General features: G+C 48.5%; 1 protein-coding gene across 1 annotated transcript; it reads right to left on the bottom strand.

Annotated features, from left to right (window-relative positions):
- C23H6orf89 (chromosome 23 C6orf89 homolog) lies at nucleotides 1–24813 on the bottom strand. The gene is made up of 8 exons (XM_072844649.1): nucleotides 24733–24813; nucleotides 20895–21102; nucleotides 19452–19617; nucleotides 7792–7946; nucleotides 7332–7453; nucleotides 5918–6044; nucleotides 5098–5221; nucleotides 1–4696 (listed from the first exon to the last, which is right to left on the bottom strand). The coding sequence occupies exons 2-8, from the start codon at nucleotides 21081–21083 to the stop codon at nucleotides 4611–4613; spliced, it is 969 nt and encodes a 322-aa protein (XP_072700750.1). The 5' UTR covers nucleotides 21084–21102; nucleotides 24733–24813; the 3' UTR covers nucleotides 1–4610.
- Nucleotides 24814–26737: the final 1924 nt, after the last annotated feature.

The raw sequence follows: 26737 nt of genomic DNA on the forward strand, positions 1-26737 counted from the left end.
TAACGCTTGTATTTAATTGCAAAAAGTAAAAACTTTTTTTATTCTTCTTACATACAAATCTCATTTATTTACACACTTTACAGGCTTTTTCCAAGTATTTACAAAGTTTGCAATATATTAAACTATGACCATCCATAAAAATTCTGCATTAAGTGCATATTTACATTCTTTTTTATCCACCACTGAATTTATAGTGTTCAGCATTGAAACAGTCTTCATGCATATATAGCTTTACTTCCCAGCACCCCTGAGCCTCTATAACACGCCTCCCCTTCCCCGTAGGCAAAGAGATAATGCTAAAAATAAATCACCTGTCATTTGTTTGAATCTCCAAAGCAAAGGGGAAGTCCAGCATCTCCCTTGTTTAACTCAGCAGGACAGTAAATCTATCCAAGAAGGAGTTTCCTGAAGAGGAGAATATATAGTTCCACGTATAAAATTTACGAAGAGGAGAAAGTTTGGTTTGCAGGAAGCAAGAGCTCTTTGTGCACCCACCGCAAGGCCCACTGACATGGCCTCACCCCAGAAAGTGCTCGGTTCTTTTGGGGGCCACGGGGCTAAACATGGACCACTGAGCCTGGGACTGGGCAGATCCTGCAAACTTCACTCCCCCGAGCGGCGTTATTGATGTGAACGTGGGGGTTAAAGGCAGGATCACCTTTCTGAAATGCTGGAGTTGGCAGAGCTCGTATCTCCAGTAACGAGATGCTCTCCTGCTCCCCACCTCCTCGCTCGGGGTGTTCCCACGCTGCGAGCGGGACTTGCTGTGGAAGGACGTGCAAGGCTTGCTGCTAGAAAGCCGGGGAGGCCAGCCACCAGAGAAGGGAGGTGCTTTGATCCAGCCCAGTAAAACCAGCTTCTCTGCCAGACCATTACAGCAAGAGGACTAGCAGGAAAAGCTAAAGAATCCCGGGAAACCTGACCCTAGAAAGCTCTCCAGGGTTTTGCAAAGGGAGTTTGAGGCTGGGATCTGCAGAGCCGCCTCGGGGGAATTTGTATGTGCAATGCCAGTGGGGAGGGGGGAAAAAAAAAAAAAAGAAAGGAAGAAAAGAAAAAGAATCAATAGAAACTGGCAGCTTGGCTCCCGTAGGGGATGCTGATTTCCTGGTACTGAAGTAAATCATAATACTCCTTTCTCCTCCTCTCAGTTACCCTGAGTTCAGGGCTGAGAGCAACGGTCAATGACCCCTGCTTTTGGAAACCAGCTTTAAACCCCGATCCTCCTGCCCAGCTGACGGGTGACAGCCCATCTTTCTAGCCTGACAAGTGGAGAAATGACCACTCTGCATCTTTGCCCACTGGGCTCTCGGGTAGCACCGATTTCTGCGCCTCACTGGTGTGATTTCAGAGCAGCTTTGCAGCCTCCGGGATGTCAGGTGAGCAGGAGTCCATCTCCCAGCTCACAGGCAAAGAGCTCTAAAGCATGCAAATAGTTTTTTAAAAAAACGGGACACATGCATTGACTGGGCACCCCTCTGAGCTGGCCAGGGTGGGGAGAGGGGGATTGTCCAAACCAGCATACGCTTGGATACGCGCAAGTGCCAAAGCGAAGCTAGAGGCGAGGGAGACCGCGATGGGACACACACCCTCTGTGACTCATCTGATCATGTCTGTCACCACGGTGCCTCAATAGCTGAGAAAATAGCCACATTCCCCCCAGTTCAGCCTCAGCAGATCACTCGGAACTGCCAGGCTCTCTAGGGAAGTCACAGCCTCCTTGGAAAGGCCCCGTGAAGCCGGGGCCCCGGCTGAGGAAGATGACCAGGGCTCACTTGCAGCCATCTGGCCAAGGTGTCAACACCTCCTTTTGGCCATCCTAGTTTTGCCACTTTGGCCTCACCTCTGAGTTTTCCATCCCGGCTCCTCGCCCACGTTGCGATGCAGAAGGCGTTAGCACTGCTCCTCTGGCAGTGGAAGACAGGAGCTGCTCTAGGAGCCGTGCTACAGACTGGGGCTCCGCACTCAACAGCGGCTAGGGCCAAAAATCGGCTCTTTATCAGCAGAAGAATTGCCCTCCTGTTTTAGTTTAGCAGCTAATTCCTTACAGCTTTTGGAAGAGGAAGAGAAAATATATTGGAAGTTTAAAAACAAATGATGTAAACTCCAAAGGGAGCAAGGTTGGGACATATGCAATGTATCGCCTAGACACAGATCTGGAAACTTATGCAGAGACCATAAAGTGCACTTGGAAAGCTGATCTGCAAACAGTCCAGACTCACCATCTTCTGTCCAACCAGCTGCAACTCTTTGCAGAGGGGAGAAGCAATACGCAATACGCGAGAGCACTTTTGTTAAATAGGCACAAACCTGCTGCCCTAGAGCCGCCCCTTTCCCCCCCAATCTAAACAGCAACAGTAAACAGATCCATTTTCTCTGCTTCTTCCCAAAGGAGCCAGACGGTGACAATGGCTTAAGTGCGACTCACAAAATACAAGCATTGCACAGACACTTGAGAATTGTCTCCGCAGCTCTTTTACAAGTTACATTCAAGGACACTTAGAAGTAACAGCATCACCAAACCACCCGCAATCTCAGCAATAATGGGTCCAGCAGGTTCTCTCCGTATGCATCTCTAACCAAATGCTCTACAGAAATGGATCAGGTACAAAACCAGTAAGAGGTGAAGTAACCTTGTCAGCCTTTGAATTTGACTTGAGAAGCTGCCAAAGTGTAAATAGCAACAGTTGCTAATGAGGCCCTAATTCTGCCATCACCAAATTCCCGAATTTCCATGAACTAAGACCCAGGCTTTAAGAGGAGGGAGAGGGGTGGCGTGTGTGTGTTTTGGCATGTACAAGATTGCATGTAGTGTCACAAGTGTAAAACACACCCTAAACATTAACAATACTAACAGAAGTCTTATTAATCCAATTCCCTTTAATATTTTGCTACAAATTAAATTAGTCCTTTTCTGTCCTGAGAGAGTCAGGCTCTCCCCCTTTGGTTCTACTACATCTGGTGCATGTTGGTCCAGTGTCAAGGGCCATGCACACAGACTGACATGGGTACTGGGGTTGTTCTTATTCGTTTACAGGAGAAAAAACAAGGGTTATGCATAGAAATGTTCATAGTGTCAAGGCCTCAGACTGAATTCTTTGGAGCAGGAACTGTCCTCTGCCTTATCCTTGCACAGGAGCCAGACGTGGTCATCCCACTTGGCAGCTTTTGTCAGACCCTAACAAGATTAGTATGATGTTTGCTCCCATTCTCCAGGTCTTGCTCAAAAACAAAGGCTGGATAGACATTTTTCCAATCTGTCATTTTACACGTACCTAAAATATTTACAGAGGAAAAGGTTCTCGCTCCTGAGAACAGAGTTAACTTGCTTTCAAACAAAACCCCTCCCAATTCCATATTAACAACTGTGAGAGTATGTCCTGAACCTCAGCCCTGGCCTATGAGTTCAGCCTGACACATCTGTAAATGATCTTCAACAGCAGGATCAGACCCAAAGGATCAGACTTGGAAGGGACCGCAGCATCCGCAGCCTGCAAACACTGAAACCGAGCCTCTCTCAGGGCATTGGATAAAGCAGTGCTCAAGCAACAGGAAGCATGCGAAGGCAGCTTGGAAAGGACTCAGGAAAAACCAACGTTCATTCTGAAGACAGAGTTCCAGGTCTGGAAGGAGTCGATGCAAAAAATGCCAGGGATGAGGAAGCTTTCAGGTGCTCCCGTAGGTACCCTGGGCCAGGAACGCAGGCAGGACCTCTCAAAGCAAGGAGTATATGGAAATGGTCGTGCAGCTCCGGTGCCTTAGGTGCACAATCAGAAGATGAAATTTATACAGAGCTGCTCTGCACCTAGCCCCGTCTCCATCCAGAACTACTGCGCTCTCGGCACCATCACCACTAAAACTTGCATCAGTATTTTTGTAGGAAAGGAGGTGGGGAAAAAAAAGCACAGTTACTATTTGACTCACTCACAACCTGCTGATAGAGGACCGCAGAAGAGTGATCACAAGACACAAAGAAGAGGCCTGAACAGATTCTTTTGGTATAAGAACGATGCAGTGGGTGAGGGTCTCTGCCTTTAGGCTGCAAGGCTCATCTCGGCCCTGAAGCACGGAGCTGAGATTGGCTTTGCGGGGCACACTACTGAGGCACACAGCTATGTACGTGATGGAGAGATGGGGTGGAGTCGGGACACATCACCAATTCATTCCCTTTATAGAGCTGGCCCGACAAGACAGGCTCAAAGCCTCCTCCTCAGGAGGAATGTACACAGAAATGTCACAGACCCCCTCCACTCCCAAACCCCCCAGGAAGTTTCAGAAGTGCCATAATCCACAAAGGACACAAGGTGAATTTCATCCTGAGAAATCCCTCTGTTGCTCCTGGAAAAAACCCTTTGCTGCAAACCCAGGGCTTACCTGAGGGGACAGGGAAGGTCATAAATAGCTTGCGCTTCTCCCAAAATACATTTGAGGAAAGGCAAAGAATTACCTCAAGGGTCAGGAAAACAGTCATTTTTAAACACTGTAAACATGCAGGGTGGCAAAGCTGCCTGCCCCAGTTGCCCCAGCTCTATCGCATTCAAGATGTTGCCTTGGCTTCAAAGCTGAAAGTCTTCTTGTCCTGGAAACAGCTCTGTTTTCCCACCCCACCATCCTTAGCTAGCAGCTCCATCACAAACAACCGCCGGCTCTGTCCCTTTGGCCATGAAGCTCATCGTCCAGTAATCTGCGCTGGCATAACCTTTGGAAGATGCAATGAAGAGGCCATATTAGATGAATCCACGGTTAATGACTGCTCACATTTCCCGTGAAGCGATGCGGGTATGCAGAAGCCCTTTGGAAAGACACTGCCCTAAATGACACGCTGGGTTTGTAACACCCGGCAGAGCACCGTGTCTTGTGTAGCCCATACTGCTCGGTTTTTACACTGAGCATCTCATGGTATCCTGTTCTTCAGGGCCACAAACTCCCAGTCCAGAATGATTACTCCCCTGTACTGCCACAAGCAGGCACACACCAGTTTGGAGGTGGTAATGGCACACACCACCTTCTCAGGTGTCAGACAGAAAAGACCCAGCTGGAAGCAGTCTCCTGACTCCAAGGGATCTCCTAGACCCTGCATGCTACAGCACCGGTACTCACCCAAATCTCCAGCTTCCAGCTCCACCTTGAACATCTCGCAGTGTCCTCTGCACTTGTCCAGAGGTACAACAGACAGGGTGAGCTGTCCACTTCCAACAGCAAAGAGGCTGTGCAAACTGTAGCTCTAGGATGAGAGGACAATGTTTTAAAAACCTTCCTAGCTTTTCTTGGGTCTGTCTGATCAAACAAGGGGCAAGTCACTGCCCTGCAGCAAGGTGAGACAGCGCAAACCACAGGTTTGCTGCTCCCCCCAGTTACCAGTAGATCATAGCTGAGGTCAGCTGCATGCAAAAGGGTCCTCCTCCCCTCTTCTGTCCAAGGCAACGCAGGCCCTCCACACCCACAAAGTCCACAAGAAAACAGAGATCAGGCTAGAAGCCTGAAGTGTCACTATCTTCAGTGAAACGTCTCCATGGCAGGTATCTCAGAATGGGTGAGACTTACTGCCAGGAACAGCTCCTAAAATGCAACTCTTAAATTAATTCTGACCAACTGTGCCCAAAAAGACCATTCCCTCACCCAGCTACAGAGCAACGCCAGGACATAAACGTGAACGGAGCTGGGACACCGCACGGGCACCTCTGACTGCCGAAGGAGATGGACGCGGTGCACCACCTGCACAAAACTAGACACGTCTTCTGGGCAGTACAGCAACCTTGAGCTGCCACATTACACAGGGATGGACAGAACTGACACAATCCTGACAGAAGGGTTTAGGGCTGTATCAGCTGAAAATGTCCTGCAAATCCCCCAAAGACTTGGAGCTTCTGGAGGACAACTCACAGACAGGGAGATAATGTCTCTGGGATGAATTTCTCACCTTATTCCCCAAATCTGGATGGCGGATGAGGAAGCAGCTCTCCAGGGACACTGTCTTGGAGAAGGACAGCAAAGAGGAAGTGGGGAAAAATTCCTGCAGAATCCGAGTTTTATTCACAGATTTGTTCCTAAACAAAACAAACCAACCCATATTAAAGAAATATCACACAATGATAATGCTTGTATTTAAAAGGCTACTTCCAAGAGCAAAATTCTTCACAAATATTCATGCTGGATAAACAGCCTGCTGATAGATTAGCCCCTAGGAGCAAGATTCAACCTCTCAGCTTCTAAACCTGTGCTCCTTCATATCTTCCTCTTAGTACCTGCAGCAGGACCATGTAAACAGGGAACAAACAGATCATCATGGATGCCTAAACTTAATTTTCCTCCCTTCTTCCCTTAAAATGATCTGAGTCATTGGTCGGATCCATTAATTACAAAAGATGCAGAGAGGTGGCATTGTATGCAACCATAACTGAAACCACATGGCAAGGCAGGGGGAATCCAAGTCTATTCTCTAGGCCAGGGAATGTAACTGGAAAAGGCAGGGTGGGGCTTGTTATTTTTACATCTCTGTCTAGCGGCTTGACATGATTAATACTTCTGTACCCTGATCATCCGTCTACCAGTGCTGTGGTCGAGAAGTGCGGCAAGAAGATCCCATCTGAGCATTAGCCAAAGCACAGACTCCACCATGCCCTTCTCCAAGCCTGCTTGGACACTGCTCCGTTGCTTGTACAAACACGCCAGGGAGCCTGCTCCACACCAGGTGGCACCTTCCCACGTTACTTCTCGCTCTTCTCCACATGAAAAGACTTGGCTAACACACTGGGTTGCTCTGCAACCTTAGAGAGCTCCGAATTGTTCAAGTGTCTTGTAGCCATGCTAAAGGCTTTCACACAGTTAACAGAGGGCCAGGATTGGGGTAGGCCGCTTTTCCTGCACGAGACCAGCCAGAAATTGCAGGATCCCTTAGCTTTCTGTTACTTCTCAGTGTTTTGCAAAAGTCATGACACCTCTTCTCAGTCAGCACTAATGGTGGAGGATTTCCACTGAGCAAACAGAGGGGACTGGAAATGTAAACCAGTTGCCTCAGGTGATCAGACCACAGCCCAGATGATTAATGTATGGCCTGAAGAACAGGACCAAGCAGTCACTGGGATATTTTTTGACTTGTAAGGGGAGCAATACGTGAAGTCCCAGCCGCAACTTTCCATTTTTAGTTGCGGAAGTCTTCTCCTTGGATCAAATCAGTGCCAGCAGGTAGACAGAAGACTCTAACCCACTCCTGTTCCCCTTCCCTCCAGTTAAAGTGCAACTTGCAAGCTCCTGGTAGTTCACATAGGCAAAAAGCCTGGGCACCCCTGCAGAAAGGATGTACACATCTGTCACATGGTTTGTCTTTGACTCACCAGGGAAAGAAAAACGGGCAGCTCCACAATTCAGCTGAATTTTCTTCTATTATAACCTCTGCCAGTTCTGGATCTTGGGACTGAAAATGCTTCAGTTCTTCATAGGAGAGATGCTGCCCCGTCTTAAATGACACAAAACAAAAGCTGTGCACCTAGGGTTCCTCCCCACTCCCATTTCCATCCTGCCAAAGAACACCCAAGAGCGACAGCCATCTAGATGGCTAAGTTTCCAACCACAATGATAATTAGTCAGAGGACCAACTTGCTAAGGCTGCAGTGAGCTCCTCACCCCCTGACAAAGATGTCAAAGCCCCAAACTGGGGCCAAATGTCATCTTAGATATATTTTCTACCTCAATCAGCAGTTTGAGCTTGTGGTTGAAAATAGTGGGCAGGGGTCTTTGGCTGGTGCTATTCAAGAGTTTGGACTAATCATCCAGTCTTACAAATCCATGCATTACCTTGATTAGAAAAGGCTGAGACCTCGGAAGCTTTTCTGATAGTTCTCCGAAGTCTGTCACTATCTGAAGGCTTTTCACAGCAGAACAGACTGTGCAGTTTGCGGGAAGCGTGGAAGTGTTCTGTCTGCAACCTGCTGCCCACCAGTCCTGGCATTCTTGGGAGGAAACAAGAGAAACCTGTTTAATAAGACCAAAAATGAAATGGAAAGGAGACAGACACAATGACAAACTCATTATCCCTAACATGAAACACTGAGATTTCTTATAGCTTCCCATGGCTGTAAGTTACTCAAAAAGAGCAAGCTTCACCAGGGCAGGGAACTCATCACAGAACATTTCCAGCACAGATTGAAGATTTTGGAGATACAGCTCAGGGTTGTGAGAAATGGGAGAACTTTATGGAAATTCCACTTCTCTGTACATATGAGGCATACAGGCTAAGTTGCCCTTTCATTATCAATAGAAGGATCGCAACCACCATATATAGCACAATTAAACTGAAAGAAGTCCACAAGCAAAAGAGCAATCCCAACATGTTATCAAGGAGACACCCAGAAGACAAAAAGAGATCCAGGTTGAAAAGAGTAACTCTACCGTCGTTAGCACTGGTGCCATGAACCCTGTTAAGACATTCCTAAAATCACTACCCTCCCCTTTACCTCTGTGTTAACTAAAAAAGACTCTGTCCCACGCAAAGTTTGCCCAGTCTCCGATGTGAAGAAGATGCTGGGGAACATGGGATATCACCAAGATGTCCTGCTGCTGTTTTCATTCATCCCATGCATTGACTTGAGATGAAATGGGGAGAAAAGTCCCAGCATGAGGAACCCCTCGACTACAGCTATATCCATTTTACATTCCAGAAATCGTTGTTACACCACAATCAGCTGAACTGGCCTACAATGAAGACTGCATATGTTTACATCTTCAAAAATTCAATTTTTACGGGAAACCATTCCTTGATGCCTATATCCTGCCTCCCTCCCCCAACTTAACAGCCCTCCCAGCACAAAAAGAGTAAGTAAACATTAACAGAAGAGACCTGCTGCAGCACTGAATGAACAGGACAAGAGCCGATAATGCTGAATGCCCCATGTATTTCTATGCTAAAGGATCCGCAGGAGCAGCTGCCATGCTTAAAGGACACGGCTCTAATTTTGTGGCAGTGACAGCCCTGGTTCTGCAGCCTTAATCCAATGAGGAGATGTTTAACTCAGGCAGTGGCAGCAAACCCACCCAAACACCTGATCTGTTGGGGTGAGTTAAGAAAAACCCAAGGCCTGGGACACACCTCACATGAAACGTCCAGAGATCTGTCCCTCACGACAGGCCCACCCGCCTCGTTTGGTGCCAGCATGTGTGAACACAGCCCATGTCTCCTGGACACGACTGCAGGCCACCCACTCGGGAAATGGAGTGGATGGGAAAGGGGAGAAGGAAGAGACAGTGAAAGCTGGCTGAAAAAGAAAGTTGGGAAACAAGGATGCACAGCAGCTTTTTAGGGGTGAAAAACCTGCACACAGCCTGCCCGTTACTGCCATCGTGGTTTCCAGCCACGCTCACCCTCCTGCACATGGGTCATAACTGGTGAACAGCACTTAATAGGAAAGCTCCTGTTTTGATTTTTCCCTCCAACATCTGCAACCGACAATGAGGAATGTTATAGAGGATTTAGCTTCATTGGGACATAACAACAAGGAGCAGATTGGGATTAATTTTGCTTTTTTTCTCTCTAAATATCTCCAGTCAACTCCCAAATGCTGCATTTCCCACCCTACTGCTGGGATATGAACTGAAAGGGATCAGGATATAATTCCTAGTCTTTCTGGAAGACGCGTCTACACTGCTTTCAGGGAAAGAGGTAAAAAGGCAAAACAAAGTGTAAAATCCTTATTGCAAGCAGAAGTCCCACTCCCATGAGAAACTGCTCCAACGTACTTTCCCTCCCTGCTCACAAGAGAAAAAAGAAAATCTTTGTTCCACTGCTTGTAGAAAGCTTCAATTTTACAACAACAAAAAAACTCAACTCACAAAAAACAGCTGGTCAGTGACAGGAAACAAAAGGCTGACAGATCTCACCAGAGGAAGGGCAGTCGCCATGAAGAGAACAAGAAAACATAGCTTATGGTCTCTCATCATACAGGGAGTAGCAAAACTATAATTTCTTTCTGGGCAAAACTTAGAAACCTCATCCCAGAGCGTTAAGCACAGTTGTCCCAAAATTTTCTCTCTGGGCTCAGGGCAGTACCCCACGTAACGGGATGCTAATCAGCTTGACAGTATAGAGCTCGATTCCTCTTTTGAGCTAGGCTGGGATATTTGCATTCTCAATTGCTCGATTCAGGAGGTTATTTCTTTTCCCCATGAATAACCCAAGCGGAGCACGGTTGAGACGCATTTCAAATGCCGCAAGTGGGGTTGTGGGATTTTTTTTTTTTTTTTGGTAATTAATCTTTTAGATTTATTGTTGAGGGTGTTAGTCTGTGCACCAGCATGCGTGTGACTGGCATGACAAGTACGGGCAGCGAGAAGCGCCTGCCCTTGCCAGGGAGGGAGGGAGAAGAGATGGCGTGCAGAGGAGAGGGCACGCAACTGCACACTGGGGACCAGAGCAGGAGTTTTACTGAGGATGCTTATTCTCTCTTTCGATTACCCTCCCTGCATTCCTTTTACATTATCACCCTGTCCAGACACCCTGGGGGATTATTTGGGTTTAAGTCGACTGCGCTGTCTGTGCGCACGCGCAGCCTGCTCGGAGATTGAAAAGAAAGATGCACTCTTCATCCCAGTGCAACCATCACGTGCAGCCGTCACACGATGGTCCCATCCACTCGCATTCAAATGTTAAAGTGCTGGGCGTGTGCAATTATCCCTGTGGAGTTTGAGTGCAGGAAAGCAGCTGTAGTATCGACACGTACAACTATCCATTACGCGACAGAAGTGCGGGCCAGTCCCAACTACTCTCTCCTCCGTGCTTGTGCTTTCTCACCCCTTTTTGAGGAGCAGCCTTCAGTTTGTTAAGCAGAACCTCAGTTCCCCATCAGTCATACCCACCTAATATTTACTTTTATGCTTTAACAGTTCTCCAGAACAAGAGCTGTCTCCTCCCCTGTGTCAGGATAACTCCTAGCAGAGCCAGGGCTGGGGACTTCCAGCTGCTAACACAGCACAGACAAAGAGATAACAACTTTCCTTAAAACACATCTATGATTAATGCTAGAAGGAGTTTATGACTGTACTTTCCACTATGCAGAAAAATAATTTTCAACTTACAATCAATTTAAAATTAGTACCCCGCCCTTCTTGGCCATTTTCACAGAGGATCTCCCAAGTTTTTTGGCTGTCCCCAGCACTAGAGAGGCGTGTGTGCACACAACCCCAGAGATGCTGGGTGTGGACGACCAGATTGGAAGCTAAGAGGTTACTGAGAAGACCTGGCCCTCCTTCTGCCCGTTGCAGTGAAGCAATAAAACTTATGGAAACTTGCCCACATAGATCTGAGAGCAGGATCTCAGCAACAGCCCTGGTCTCTTTAGGGACCATATGGAGGGTGAAATATCAGTCTGCCACTGCAGCAGGTTCAAAGGGAAGCCCTGTAGCAGGGGGACCTTTTGCTCCAGCAATATGCAAGGAGCCAAGGGCTGCTCCTGACCCTAACGAAGTGTTGAAAACTTAAAACCTCCTGCATGTAGAACTGCAGGTGCTGAGGCAGCTTACTGGCTCCCCACCAAGCTGGTTTGCTCCCCAGCACTCAGGACTGCAAGGCTGAAGAAGTCTCCAGCAGGCAAGTGACAGCTAAGTCTGCACAGAAAAGTCTGGCCCAGGAGAAGGGGGACTCCCCCAGGACTTCACGGTCCCCTCAGGTCTTCTGTTTTTATAGGTTGTTGCTACCATCACCCACAATAACTAGAAGCAAACTCCCCAGAGGGCTGTCTAACGCACTAAGCAGCTCCACGATCTGCAAAGGTTGGTTCCCAATTCCTCTTTTCTGAGGATGACGCTATTCCCCAGTCCCACCACATACCTCACTAGGGACCAGTGCTAGGAGCAGTCAAGCAACTCCAGCAAGCCTAGGATGAACTCAGGGTTCTCAAGAAAGACTGGCCCGTGCCCTGAACATTCACAAGACATTTCTCTGTCCTTTCTCGTAGGTCCACTGTACAAGCCTGGCTGCAAGTGTTCATTAACACCCACAACACTTTTGGATTGTCCCTCACAGGATCCAACATATCATCAAGAACTACAAAAATACTTGTAATCAGGGTAGGGGAGCAGGTAAACCTCAGGGCTCTCAAAAAGCATGACCAACTCTACATTGGCCAATTCAAATGTAAGCTCAGGATGGGGGTGGACTCACCCAGGCCTGACGCAGTGACTCATTTGTGGCACTGCACTGACAGCCACAACCTTGTTCCTACGTGCTAGATGCAACAATGAGAAGAGGCCGATCTCCACGTTTACAATGTCTCCCCACAGCTGCACATTTGTAAGAGTCAGGGAATTTTTCAAGGTGGATCTGAAGAGACCTTTTAAAGGAAGAGATTAAGACCTCAGCCTACCCTCTGCTGTCTGCAACCATACTTTCCCCTTGGCCAAAGGGGCCCTTTACAGACATGCATCTGACAGCCTGTGGGATACTTACCTCCTCCACTCATTTTCATAGCAAAAGCCCAACTGCAAGCTGGTTCTTACAGCTGACATAGGGCAGAGCTTTTTAAGAGTCATTCGATCCCACCTGTAAGATTCCCAGTGACAAAGGGGCCATGAGATCCTCAGTGCTCTGATGTCCAATTACCATCACCACAGAAGGGCTGCAGCTCTCCCTCCAGTTGGAAATATCTAGCTTCCAGATGCTGGATTTTACAGTGCTGTTTTCCATTATTTTAAGGACAGGGATTTGCAAGGTCTAGCCCTTAACCTTAAAGTGAAGCTGCAGCTCATAACCTACTGTTATTGCTTTGTCAGCCAAAGAACACGCAAGCCAGGTTGCTCTTGCTCCTAAGGTACGACTAGCCACTTGCCACGTTGGGACCACTGCAGACTTATAGATACTATACTCCTCGAGTCAATAGCTTGTTACTTGTGCTATCTCATTGCAACAGGATATACTATATGTGCTTATCACCATGCCCCCTTTCCCAGACCTTACAGAAAGATAAAACAGTATTTTAAAAACTCAAAGCAATTTACAGACATCAGTTCACAGTCACAGCCTATGACACGAGTAAATGTCATCGTTCTTACTTTATAGATACAGAAATTAAGAGCTCTGTAGTTACTGTGTGGCACAGTTCAGAGGAGACATTTGGAGCTCTTTGTTGCAAAAGCAACATTTCCCAAGCTCCATCTTGCTGAAATTTTTCACTGGGCTGAAAATTAATTTCATCATTTATAATGTCACGTCAAAGTCAGGCTACACTGATGGGTTCTTGAGTAAGTCAGACAGGAATCATTAGGAGTGCTTATTAATTACAGTGTGGAAGTCCTGATTAAGGAACGCATCACAGTGGGGTTTTAAATATATACCACAAAGAGGGTCCCTGTTCAGCACAAGATCCTCACCTCTTTCTTACATTGAACTTTTTTGTCGCTCCGAGTATTTTGAATATATTTATGCCGGGAGAAGAAAGTACCTCCCAGTTTGGTTCCTAGCATTTTCAGGAACAGCTTGCAACAAAACAACAGCTACAAATAAACCCATCAAGAAACCCTTATTTTTGTTCTGGGTAAAAAGTCAACAGCTCAAAGAACTACTCATCATTTCACTAATGGGTAACGGCTGGTCAAACAACTGAAGGATGATTAATCAATCTCCAGCAAAGCACAAAAATGATTTTGGTCCAACGAGACACTGTGAAATCAAGTCTGCTCAGCCTAGCCCAAGAGGAACTCGCAGTCCACTAGGGTGAAAGACCATTACTTCCAGGAGAAATCTGCACCTACCAAGCTAGAAAACCGAAGGCAGGGACCAAGCTGTCAGGAAAGCCTCCAAAATCCACTCCAGCCTGCACCTCTGCTTCCGTGCCCTAGAAGGCAGCTTGTGCTGCTCCGGCAGCGTCTGCATGAGCAATCTGGCTCAGAGGAACAGCACGCTTTTGAAGCAAATCCCTCCCAGTTGCTGCCACTTGCCCGACAGTGGCTTGAGTCTGTAAAAGGTTTGATGTGCCTGTGTCACTAGTGCAAAGAGGGCTCTGCCAGGCTGCTAAACGCCTCTGCAACAGGGCACGTATGGCACACTCGCTCACTTTCCAGGGAAGCAAACCCAAAGCGAGAATTCACTTGCTCTGCAAATGAGGAAACAAGAAATTCTGGAGGCATCAAAATATAGAAGCAAAAGGAAGAGTTTTTCATGTTCCAGATTACCACAATTATTTGGAGTTAGTTTACCATCAGCACATCCCAATAAACAGTCCACTGGCTGAACGGAAGCCAAAGCAAAGCGGTATATGAAAACAGCTTGGCACCACCCTGCACTGCAGAGTCATCCTTTTTTTTCCCCTTTGAATGAGCCAACACAGGTGTCTGTTGGTCACTCTCAGGTTGTATTCTAAAAGGCTTGTTTACACACGCACACAAAGAGCGGATAAACTGACAGCTGCATGGGGATGGGAGAGAGCCCTGCACAGTGCTGCAACCCACACCACGCTCACATACACCTCAAAACCCTCCAGCCCCCAGAGAGGCTGCATGAGAATATGCACGAACACAAGAGCAATCCAGCTTGACTTTGCTTAGGGAAAAAAAAAAATAAGATCCTTTGCAAGCAAGAGGAGAGGGCCATGCTGAAGGCAGCATGAAATCAGACCCTGCTTCACCTCCCAAGCAGCCTTCTTGTGCAACCCTTTCCTTCAGAGCAGGCCCATATTCCTCGGGCTCGTGCATCACTGAACCCAGCAGGTCAGATGCAGCGTGGGCTGCAAAACCCATGGGGAAAGGCTGGCTGAATACCTGGGTGCTCAGCAAGCAGAAAGTCCCCCCTCGTGTAAGATAGGCGTGCTGGATGCTCCCTTTCTGCACAGAGCTGTGCCAAGGATAAACACACTTCAGGGCTATAGTAAGAGGGGAGGAGAGGAGTGCGAGAAGCGGAGAGAAACGCGGCTGCGGCTGGCCCATCGCAGGCTGCTTGCAAAGGGTTAAGATGAGAAAGAAGCCAGGACCTGGCCGGGTGCCAAGGCAAGCCTCCAGCTAAATTGAAGGTGGCCAGCCAAGAGGCAGAGGCTGCTGTCCTCTCCCAGTAACCCAGCCTGCTGCGACCCATCCCTACAAATAGCTCTGGCACCCGGCAGGCCTTGGGATGTGACAGTGACAGGCCATTTACAAGGTGTTGCTTAAACGCAGCTCCTCCACCAGGGTTCCTTTCTCTAAAATAGATTATGTATAAAACCAATGAACATGATTTTAGCCCTTCTGGTCTATGCAAAAGGGAGTTTTTAAACACAAGGAGTCTTCTCCGAGCTGGGGGTAACTTGCACAGGATCCCTTTTCCAAAGTGTGTGTTTGCACCTGATTTTACGGGTGCTGAGCAGCTACTGATCCAGTTGATTTTGAACTGCGTAGGATACATGCGGTTAGGACCGGGTCTCATTATTAGAAGCAAAGTTGGATTTTCCTTGAGGTCATTACAAACCCCTGCTATCAGTACAACATGCAAATTGTCATGTTGTTGGACAAGAGCCTGTTTGCCACTGACTGACCCGCTCTGCTGAGGTTTTTGAGCTGCAAGGACTGAACTTAACATGGGCAGACACACAAGTTAATGTGAGAGCAGCTTAATGCTCTGCTCATCACATTGTTGCTCTGTGTGGCCGGCAGGGAACAGTTATCAACCAGCTGACATCAAAATTCATATTTAGATATTAACAAAGCTATAAGGATGTCACACAGCTGTGAAGGGAAGAACCACCAAAAAAAACAGGTAGAGTGACCACCATTGTGGTTTTAAAACTGTTAAAAAAAAAAGAGAAAACCCCTTTTCATTTGGCTCCAATTACTACAGACTTTGAGAGCTCATTATATTACTTCCTAATGCTTGCAGGGGAGAGGGAAGTACTCGTATCCCTACTTCGCACCAGAGAACTGAAACACAGAGGGAATGACTTGTCCACCCCAGCCTATGTCAGAGAAGAGAAATGAATCCAGGTTGCACAGTCCCTACTATCTCCTCAGAACAGCACTAGAAAGCCTTGAGTTAACCCACGTGCCCACCCAAAATCCACTGTGTTCCTTATAGCAGGTAGAGCCCAGAGGTCTGCAAACCCATCGCCTCCCCGGGGACTACGTGAAGCGCTGATCTACCCAGCTAACAGCCGCACACTGCAATGGTGAGAAGCATTTCCTCCAGCCCGGAGCAGGCAGCGTGACCCAGCGCTGGGGCTTTCACAAGCTCTGCGTAAACATGAGCTCAGGAAGAGCAAATGCAAACCACATTTCCGCAGAACTTTTCCCCAACCGAAGGGACCTTGGTTCCTAGCCCTGGGAAAACAGCTGAAAGAGAGGCATGGATGCCAAACCCAAGGGTCTAAGAGTCAGCTTTGAAGAAACAAAGGGTGGGAACATTAGTTTTAATATGGGAATTGATCTGGGGGAGAAAGCGGGCAAGCAACAGAGCAGAGAGACAGGCAAAAAGGAAATTTACTTTGGACCTAATCCTACAAACTCAACGCAAGAGAGCGCTTTGCGGACGCTGCTCCTCACCTCGGCCGCTCAAAGGTCCACCCACAGCCACCGACAGACAGGCAGCCCTTGTCACCCACGGCACGACTCTTGGGGTGGAAGGGACGAGGATGAAGGTGAGAGTGAAGGCAGGTCACCCTGAGCCGGAGGGAGAGGGGAGCAGTATCCCGCACCCCTGCTCCTCCCAAAGCCTCACCACCACTCTAACGTGAGGCTCTGGATCTCAGGGGAAACCAAGCATCCGAGCTCCCCTTGTTCTGCAACACAAACCTCAGCCCACATCTACCAGGGGACCAGGCTCCAACCTGCAATCCTGGAGACAGGAAACCTGCCCTGGGCCCACTACTCCCCGAGCAGGCTCAGGAGGGACAGCACAGCCCCAGACCGCAGCCCCATGCGGGCAGGCTGCCCCTGCCTGCCCATGCGGCTTCGGGCCCAGAGGAAGCAAACCGGACCACCCATGCGCCCACGCTCGCCACAGCCGGGCTTTGTCCGCACCACGTTGGGCGGCGCAGCCGGGGGAAGTCTGCCAGCACTGCCGGTGGGCCAAGGCAGCCTCCAAACTGCTAACAGGTGGCTCTCAACAAGAACAGCCCGAGCTGGATTTGAACTGGTGCCTGAGCACAGAAAGCTCCAAGTTTCATCCTCAGCCCCCTCAAAAAATTCATCTACCAGGATCTACATAGAGAAAGGAAGAGGAGTCTGTACGTCAAGTCCCTTGGTTAGTGTTTTTCTCTGCCGCTCAGTATCCTTGCACGGTGCCTTCTCCTATGCAAGTATGCACCAGAGAACGCTAGACCTGCTTGCAAGACCTCCCAGCCTTATGCTCACATCAACAAACAGGACGGCAAGATGTAGCTTTACCCCTTCCCTTCAGCAGACCACAAGGCCAAAATTAAGGGCAAACCGTTACATCATGCACAAGGCAGGGCTGAAAGAGAGCTCAGGAGACCACTCAGCCCCACGCCATGAAACTCCCTCTTCCGGATCCCTGCCGGATGGCTTTACCACGGTCCGCTCAGCAACAAGTCGTGAAGTTGACACCAGCGCTGCTGGGACAGCCGGACGCTGGGACAGCCCCGGTGGCTGCAGCTGCCCGCCGGGAAGCCAGGACACGAGGGATTCCCACAGGAACCCAGCCAAGGTTCAGCCTGGGTGCTGCACTCTCCCATTCCAATAGTCGGGGTCTAGTCCAGTTCCTTTTGCTGAGGCAATATCAAGGTTACCCCAGCCATCCCTCGCGAATCTGTTAACTGGGACATGCTGTGGTTTCCACCACAACCTATTACTGCTGGAAAAACAGAGCGGGAACTGCCTCATCCCCTCTGTACCTCCCCTCCTTTCCCCAGAACTGGCTTGCTAACCACCCTAATGCTCATCACTTCAGAAGATTTCCAGGACTCACGGAGGCATGAGGGATTTTACATGCAATTTAAACAACCTCGCATCCTTCCTCCCCATCCATCCATCCTTCCCTTCCCTTCTCCCCTGCTCCTTTGGATGTTTCCCTACCTCCTCCCTGTTCAGCTGGTTTTCCCATCAGTAGCCCAGATTTGCTCCTACTCTTATTATCTTCACAGCAAGACGCTCATGATTTCAGGCAGCGCCTGTCCTAGAAACCTTTTGCTGTCCCAAGGAACCTCCCTGGGCTCTCCCCATCCAAGGGGGCCCTATGGCATCTGAGGAAAGAACCCGTCAACTTTCTGAACAAAATTTCACTGAATAAACACGGGCATTAAAGTTCCTGTTGGTTTCCTTCTCCATACAGAAGCAGAGGGGCATGCACAGACTCATGTCAACGCTGAAATGCATTAGATAAGCAGGCTACTAATGTCAAGTGGCTATCAGAGCCATCTCCTCGCCTTTGTTTTTTCCTCCCTATGGGAGATCCCAGTGTTTAAGGAAGGAGATGAACAATGGGGGATACCCTGTCCCACCCATACAAACCCCAATCAACAGAAATCCCACGTGTCAGCGGAAGAGAGGGAGACACACAGAGAAAATGCAGAACAGCGCTGGCATTTCAGGGCTCTCTTTTTAGCTACGGCAGGAAGGTCGGAGCCAGAACAGACAACTCCAACACAATGAGCTGCTGAAGCTAAATATAAATCTGTTGAGGGCATGGATACAGGAGTTTGTTTTTACAGTGAGCCGACAGACGATCAACATTGTGCCATGTCCCTGCTCAAAATAATTCACAGCTTTATCATTACTGACACTCTTTGTATTTTATCAAAGAGGGAGAGCTCATGCTTACACTCATTTGCCCGTCTAAGTCAGTGGAAATTATTAACTGAGAATGAGAAATACTCAAACTTTTCCATTTCTATTATGCCAGTCTAGGAAAAATCTATTATGTTCCTTCCCGTGATGGGACCGCCTCATTAGGGAGCCACTTATCTAGCTTCCTCACACACACATTACCCTTAATGTTACGTTAACTGCTATAAACACCATAGCTCTCAGGCCCACAGTCCTTTCCCAATACGCCACTTGGCAAAAACTACTTTTCCTTAAATCCAGGTCACATGTTGAGGTTTCTACATTTGCTCACAGATATCAAGATTTGGTTGACAAACTGTTCTTGCCTGCTTACTCAGAAAAAAATAAAAAAGGTGACATTTACCCAGCATAGCTATCTCAGCATGATTCTCAGAACTGGAGAGATTTTTAGAGGAAGGGAAATTCTTGTGGAAGAAAAAACCCGAGGTGTTAAAAGCAAGGAAAAGAGAATGTGCAAGAACAAAATTATGAAGTTAGAGATAAAACACGCTTCAGCCCCAACGAATGGAAGGGAAAGAGCTCTAGCTAGAATTCAAGATGCTATTTTTAAGTACAGTGGTAGGAAAAGAGAAAACCATGGTGCCATGCCAGTAGCACAGTTGTTATTTGGTGCCCAGGGAGACACTCAAATGATTCGCATGGCTGGTATTTAACTTGGTATTTCTTGCTAGGCTTATGTTACAGCAGAGAAATAATTTCCTTACTCTCGAGCATGTACTTCTTGGCAATGGGCAGAGAGAGCAGCCGGATGTGACTGACGAGGGAGCCCCAGGCCTGGGCTCTGGAGAGAGGAGCTTCAGGCGGCAGTGGGCTGTATGGCTGGATCACGAAGTAAACAGTCAGCAAGACCAATCCCAGCGTGAGCAGGCCCTGCGAGAGAAAAAGAGGCCCATAATTAATTATACTGCAGTGAGCTGATGTGTCTTGAGAACAGGACACACCTTCTCGCTGGTATCAAAGGGTTGTGGCTGTGCGCTGTAGGATGAACACTCAAATTTTTGCTGTGGCTCCTCCTTCAACTGCAATGCTATTTACGTACACAGAGTTGTCACTCAGTTTTATTGTTAGGGCTGTCCAAGGACAAAATTAAGCAGCCTTCAAACCCAAGTCACACAACTCTGTTCACATATTTTAGCACTGCTAATAGTCCAGCACCAGGGCAGTGAGGATTATCTACAGATAGTTCCGATTCCTCCCACCTAGTCAAATAAAAGCTTGCACTTCTGCCATACCTCTTACACAAGGTTTTCAAGGCTTTTTGCAAACATCCGTCAAGCCTCGAAACACTTTGGCAGAGTTGGCACCAGCTCCTTCCTCCATACCAGAATCCCAAATAAGCCTTAAAGAGATGACATGACACATTTCTCCCCCGGCCAAGGTCAAAGTGGATCAACAGCAAAAACCAGAACAGAAGCTGAAAGTTCAAATTTCCAGTTTCCTGTTCTCCTGCCTCATTTTACAGCTTTTTATAGGACGTGAGGAAGAAAGCTTGAATTTTTTTCTAAATAGAAACCATCATGATGATTTTGTAAAGACGACACTAAAATATTACTGAATATTATGCCAGTGGGAAGTTTTTCATCCCTGTAGCAAACATCTCGAACCTACCTAACAATAGCATCCTTTGACCCACTTTGCAAAACTTTTTACAGCATCTTTTAGTTAAGGGTCTCAACACAGTTTTCTAGCATCAAGCATCATGGCAACAGATTTATTTTAGAGACTAGAGGGAGAATAAAGACAGGTAGAAGCTTGTGACAGGGTCAGAAACAGAACCTGGATCTCTTCATTATTCAACCCTGAACATTAAGAATCTCCTTCCTTCCTCACATTTCCACTGAGGGTGCTGAGAGTGGGAATCTTTGCCTGAAGAATCAATCCAAGTCTCATTCTTTAATAATTTAAGGAGAGAAAGGTGTTGACATGCTAAACTTTCAACACACATGAGCAATTTCAAATCTCGGTCAGCTGTCTTCTGTTTTCAAACCAGCTCATGGGACAAAGGAAGGAAGCTACACTTCACAGCTTTTTAAATAAAGAACTCAAAAAAATTCATCAAGAAAATGCAATGGGAAATAAAAGGCTCAGGTGCAAAAGGGGAACTTCTGACCCTCAAACAGTCTGTGCATGCACAGAAGACATCTTACCTTGTAGAGAGCCACTAAGATAGGGTACCGCGGAGGTCCCCTTTGGGGTTCGTTTCTTTCCAAGAGCTGCTTGATGAATTTCTCAATGGCTTTTTCTGACATCCCACACTGGTGGCCAGTCTGCCTCACTAGATCAATCGTCTCGGATAGCTTGTCATAAATGCTGAGCTCATTGGCCGAAAGCTCCATGGCCTCCGATGAAAAATCCCTGTGGAGAGATTCAGAATGTTAACAGAAAACACACTCCAGCCGTACAGCTCAACACCAGCATGTGCAGAGAGATCACAGGAACATTGCAACGTCTAGGCAAGAAGGAAGGCTCCTCTGGAGCAAACCTGTTCGCAGCCAAAGGCAAATTTAGCTGCAGTCCTAATAGTCTCTGCTGGTTCAATATCTCCCAGGGACTGAAAGAAGCCGTGAAATTTCCTGACAAGAGAAGAACCGGCTGAGATTCGCAGCTTATGTAAATGAACAAAGCTTCCCAGAAATCAATGAAACGCCATTTATTCATCTATTCCAAATGAATCTGTCCCATAAAGCGATTGCTCACCAAGTACAAGAGCCAGCAATACAAAGCCGATCATCACACACAGTAGCCAAGCTAAGCTCTCCTGCGCTATAATTTTAGTCGCTTATTTTAACATAGATTTGTTCGCACCAAATCCCCTGTCAGCAATAAGAACAGGACAGAGAAATAAGCAGTACGCATGGGGCAAAGTTCAACAGTTTACAATTTGTTTACATTTTCGCAACCTAATGTCCAGGCCAACTGATTATTGAGTAACAGTAACGTGATAGCAGCATGCTCTGCAGGCAACAAAAGCTTCTAGTTCCTCTGAAAGTTTGCCTGCAGGTCATTCATATGCAGAAATGCCACAGACGTAAATACGGCAGCAAGAATTGCATTGTGCAGGCGAGACAAAATGGCATTTGACAGCAAATTATTTCTCACCGTGAAATTTCAATGGGGAAGCTTGTAAGAACACACCTATGAGTGATCAACATTAAGATGCCAAAAAAAGAAATGTGTTCCTCTACCACTCCCCCTGTCTGCCACAAAGGCAGAGCCTCACGATACCAAGAGCAGCAGATGAGCTGAAGAAAAGATGCAAAGAAATTGCTGGACAAGCTAATAGCTGCCAACGTGAGAATCCCCTTGTTATTTAGCCTCGGACAAATATTTAGCCTCGGACAAACACTGCTGGGAGAAAGGGAGCATCTGTGAGGTCTTGCTTTGCTTCTTGTTTCTGAGCTGGGAAAACTCTACCCTGCATCAAACTGGGACAACCAAAACTCTTTCTGGAGAGACAGAGTTTAGCAACGCATTGCCCTGAAAGCACAGGCTGAGGACCATCACGTAAAAACACAAGAAGCACGACCAATACACCCAGCTCACAGCTGAAAAATGGAAATCAGGCCCCTGTCCCCCTTTTGCTCCAAGTACCACCTGACACCAGGAACCAGCTCGTGAATCCTGTGTGCTGCTTCACCCAATTCACCACCTTGCTCTGCGAAGTCTGTCGCTGTACTGCAAGACCTGTACAACGATTTACACGGGTCTTCTTTGCACACACCTCACAGCACAACCTGCATTTTAAAAGCACAGATCCGTTTTGCTCACTTGAGAACAAGCTGACAAGCACTGCGTAACATGCTACCTAAACTTAGATTTGCTCTGCTGTAACTCGTTCTGGCTGCTCCCACAGGACAAATCAGCCATAAATGTATGTATGTATGTATCAAGAAATAGGATTCTCTTGTTAGGCAACCAAACTTGAAATCTGATTTGCCTGTAAAGAACTGGCCGACAGCTCTCCCCCTAAACCATGGGTTCCTAGAAGTCAGAACTCAAGCACTGGCATTTTTAATATCTTTTTTCCTGCAATGCTAGGGTGTCATTTCAGAAGAAAACCCCCACTTTTCAAGAGGACTACCAGCTTCAGCAATTGCTCCTCTCCTCCCAAAACCAACTCCCTGTTCTGCTTTTGCACATTTGTTTATGTGGTCACATGGTGAATCAGATCAAGAAAATTATCTGGCTGAAAAATAACCCCTATTTATTTGGTCAGCAGCTGCCTAAGCATCCAACTCAAGCAGCTAATGTCAGAGGTTATATTAACATTAGTGTCAAATTTCTAGCCACAGCCTTAGAAACACCAAAAGAGTAAAATGCCAAATTAAAACCTAACCCCAAGCACGCAATAAGAACATGCTGCACTACATTGCCAGGTTAATTAGCTCCTGGCCCTGTTCTACCGACATTCCTTGCGTTCCATGCAAATATTTGTCCCAGATCTTACCACCTGAGCAGCCCCATGGGCTAGCAAAGCTACCCCAAAGCAGGTTTGATCAATAATATCTCATTATGGATTGTAAGCTCTCCAAGGTAGGGACCTTTTCTTCTCATCTGTAAAGCACCTGGCATGCACTTGGCTCTATAAAAACAATACATTGCTTTACTAACTCTTTCATTTATGTAATACCCTGATTCGTATAACAAGCAAGAGCCAGCACATTTGCAGGATATTAAATGCCCTTTTTTTCCCCCCAGCTTTTATGATTACTCTAGTTGCCTTGACATTGCAACTGGTGCACTAAATGGTCTGAAAGGTTATCTAGCTTCCTCTGGCTCCTGTGTGCCAAAGCTTTCACCTGTGAAGCTCTCCCGTGCCGAATTCCAGCAGATTCAGCGAGCTTCCCTTGCTTGCAGAATCTGTCTGGAACCACTTGAAACACTTATCCCTACAGAAATGCTGGCAAACACGGTGATTTTCCAAATCACCTTTCCAAACCGCAGAAGCATCCTACTACGATAAAACACCAAGATACATCCCAGCTCTCCCCCCTCTGCATTTGTATTCAACTCTGAGCAAATACCTTTGAAAACAACCCCTGCAAGTCACAGACATTAAAAACCCAACGCAGCTCCTTGACAAACTCAACAGTAACCCATGTCCTCAGCTAGGAAATAAGGCATTACGCTCCCACATTGTTTTCAGAGCAAATGAGGCCTTAAAAAACAAATAACAAGCCATTATTTCCCTTCCTATCACCACAATACAACCGGCAAAATAATAACAACAGACTACTGTACCCACTTCGCCATCACACGCACATACTGAGCGAGTCTTATTCCTTCCACACAGCAACCTCTCAGAGACAGGCCTTTTAAACTAGGGAACCCATATGTTAGCGCTATTTTTTTTTTTTATGAACTCCAGCACCCTAGGAGGAATAAACAGCTCTCTCTGCAAATATAAATAGAGCTGGTTCTCGGCCTGAAGGGTTTCCACCCCAGCGCCCAGTCCTACCCGCAAACCCGAAGCACGGCGGGGTGTTTGGAGCCGGGCTTTAGAAAGCGAAGTATTTAGAGAGAAACGCTGTCGGAGGAGTCTTTAAAAGGGAAAGCTTGCTCGCCTCGCTGGTGACCCTGAAATAGCGATATAAATACAAATACATTCTCATCTGCTTTAACACCCTTTCTCTGCCTCCCTCGGCCCTGCTCAGGGGGGTCAGGCCCCAGCCCTGGGCTAAAAACCCTCCGGAGAGGGACCTGCACCCCACCGCCACAGGCCCACGCCATGGCCCTTATTTATCTCGGAGGCAGAGGAGCTCCAGACAGGGCCTTTTTTTTAAAAAAAAAAAAAAAAAAAAAAATCAATAAATTGAAGCAGAAAGCAGCCCCCACCCCCGCAGCTGGGCGCCCGGCGAGGGCCTCGCTGAGGCCCGGGGAGCCCCCCAGGCCTGCGCCCACCGCAGGGGCCGCGGCCCGCCCGCCCCGGTGCTCCGGACCCCCCCGACTCCCGCCCCGTCCCCCCGCAACCGCCCCCGGCCTCACCCCGGCACCGCCCGGCGGCTGCCCCGCTCCGCCGCCCGGCTCCGGGCTCCTCCCGCCCGCGATGGAGGCGGGCCGCGGGGGGCCGAGGGGCCGGGCCGGGCCGCCCCGCCGCTTCCTGCTTCCGCCAGGGCACGGCCCGGGCTGGGGCGGCCCCGGGCACCCTCCAGCGCCCGGAACGGCCCGCGGTGGCCCCAAGACCCCCCAGCACCCACCGGAGCCCGGAGTTCCCCGAGACCCCCCAGCACCCATTTGAGCCCAGAACACGGAGACAGCCCCCCTCCCCCCCCGTGTCCCTGAGACCCCTCCAGCACCCACTTCCATCCATGACTGCCCGCAGCCCCCCCAGCACCTGTCTGAAGCCCCAGCACCCTCAGACTCCCCCCAGCACCCACCTGAGCCCCCAGCACTTTCAGACACCACCCTGCTAACCCTAAGACCCCCAGCACGCACCTGAGCCCATGACCACCCTCACACCCACCCCCCAGCACCAGCCTGATCCCCCATTACCTTCAGGCACCCCCCAGCACCCTCAGACACGCCCCTGCCAATCCTAAGACCCCCCCAGCATCCGCCTGAGCCCCCAGCACCCTCAGACCCCCACCAACACCTTAAGACCCCCCCACCACCTACCTGAACGCCCAGCACCTCCCCCCAGTAACCTTAAGAGACCCCCAGCACCTGCCGGAGCCCACAGCACCCTTGAGACACCGACTCCCGCCCCCCAGCACCCCTGGAAACCACAGCATCCCCAAATCCTTTGACAGCCAGATCCCACAGCATCCATGAGACCCCCTCCATCCCCAAGCACACCCTAAGTCCCCAGCATCCCCCACAGCACCCACCCATCACCCCCTACAGCCCCCCAGACCCTACAGCAGCCCCATCGGTCCCATTTACCTCCTCCAGCTCCGCTGACCTCCATTTGTGCTCCCCCAACGCGACCCCTCCAGCATCCCCCTGAACCCCACTTACCCCCATGGGGACACGGATGCCCATTCCTGCAGCTCAAGCAACAAGCAGTGACCATGCACAGGGTGGGTATTGGGGAATGGGGGGAGAAGAAAGATGCTGCTGCCCTAAAAAGTGTAGGAAAGGCTTCCAGGAGTAAAGGGCTGGGAGACAGAGCAAACAGAGGTCCCCAGAGCCACCCCTGGCATGAAAAGCTGGGAAGAAAACAGGAGCAAGGGGCCTCAGCCTCACCCAGCTCTCAGACACAGGCTTCAGTCCTTAATTGCAATTAAATGCATTTTCAGAGACAGCTGTTGGTTGTGATGGGCATTTTTGGTATCTCTCTGGTCCCTTTTCAGCCTTGTTTAAGTTTGCAGCCTCAACAACTTCCTGCAGCGATGAATTCTGCAGTTTAATTAAACATTGCGAGAAAAAGTACTTCCCCTTATCAGGTTTTAATTTCCTGCCCTGTCAATCCCAGTGCACGAAGCGGGACGGTCTCCCCATCTTGATTTTACTGCCTTTCGAGGGGAATGGGGTGAAATTCCGGGCGAGACCCGAGACCCGGTGGCTGGGGTACCGAAAGCTTTGGCCGATGATTTGTTCCAACTTGTCAGGACCTCGTCCGGATTCTCTGCTTTCAAGGTGGACGCATCAAAGCGAGATGGTGGTAAACCCCTGCTGGCTTTGGGCTGGTATCTGAGATCGTCTGCAATCTTGGCTTGGCTGGGGCAGCTCCTCTAATTTTCATGGAGCACCTTGAGGAATTACAAACGGCTCGAAGGGAAACAACCTGATTGAAAAAAAATTCCTGTGGTCCGAACAAATATGCGTTTCCCTGTTGCTATTAATATCGCAGACCTTGATCCTCCTCCAAATACTCGTGCATGCGTTTAACAGCTTGCAAATGAGCGGTCCCTTTGATTCTGGAGTGGGAATGTTTGCTGGGACCATGAATTATTGAAAGTGAAAGATGCTTTCAAATGCAATGCGCTGACCATGTTTTCCAACATGCTTTATTGCCTTCCTGGCGTTTCTCTCAACCTGGCAATGAAAA

This window comes from Ciconia boyciana, chromosome 23, assembly GCF_034638445.1.
Source record: "Ciconia boyciana chromosome 23, ASM3463844v1, whole genome shotgun sequence".
NCBI lineage: Eukaryota > Metazoa > Chordata > Aves > Ciconiiformes > Ciconiidae > Ciconia > Ciconia boyciana.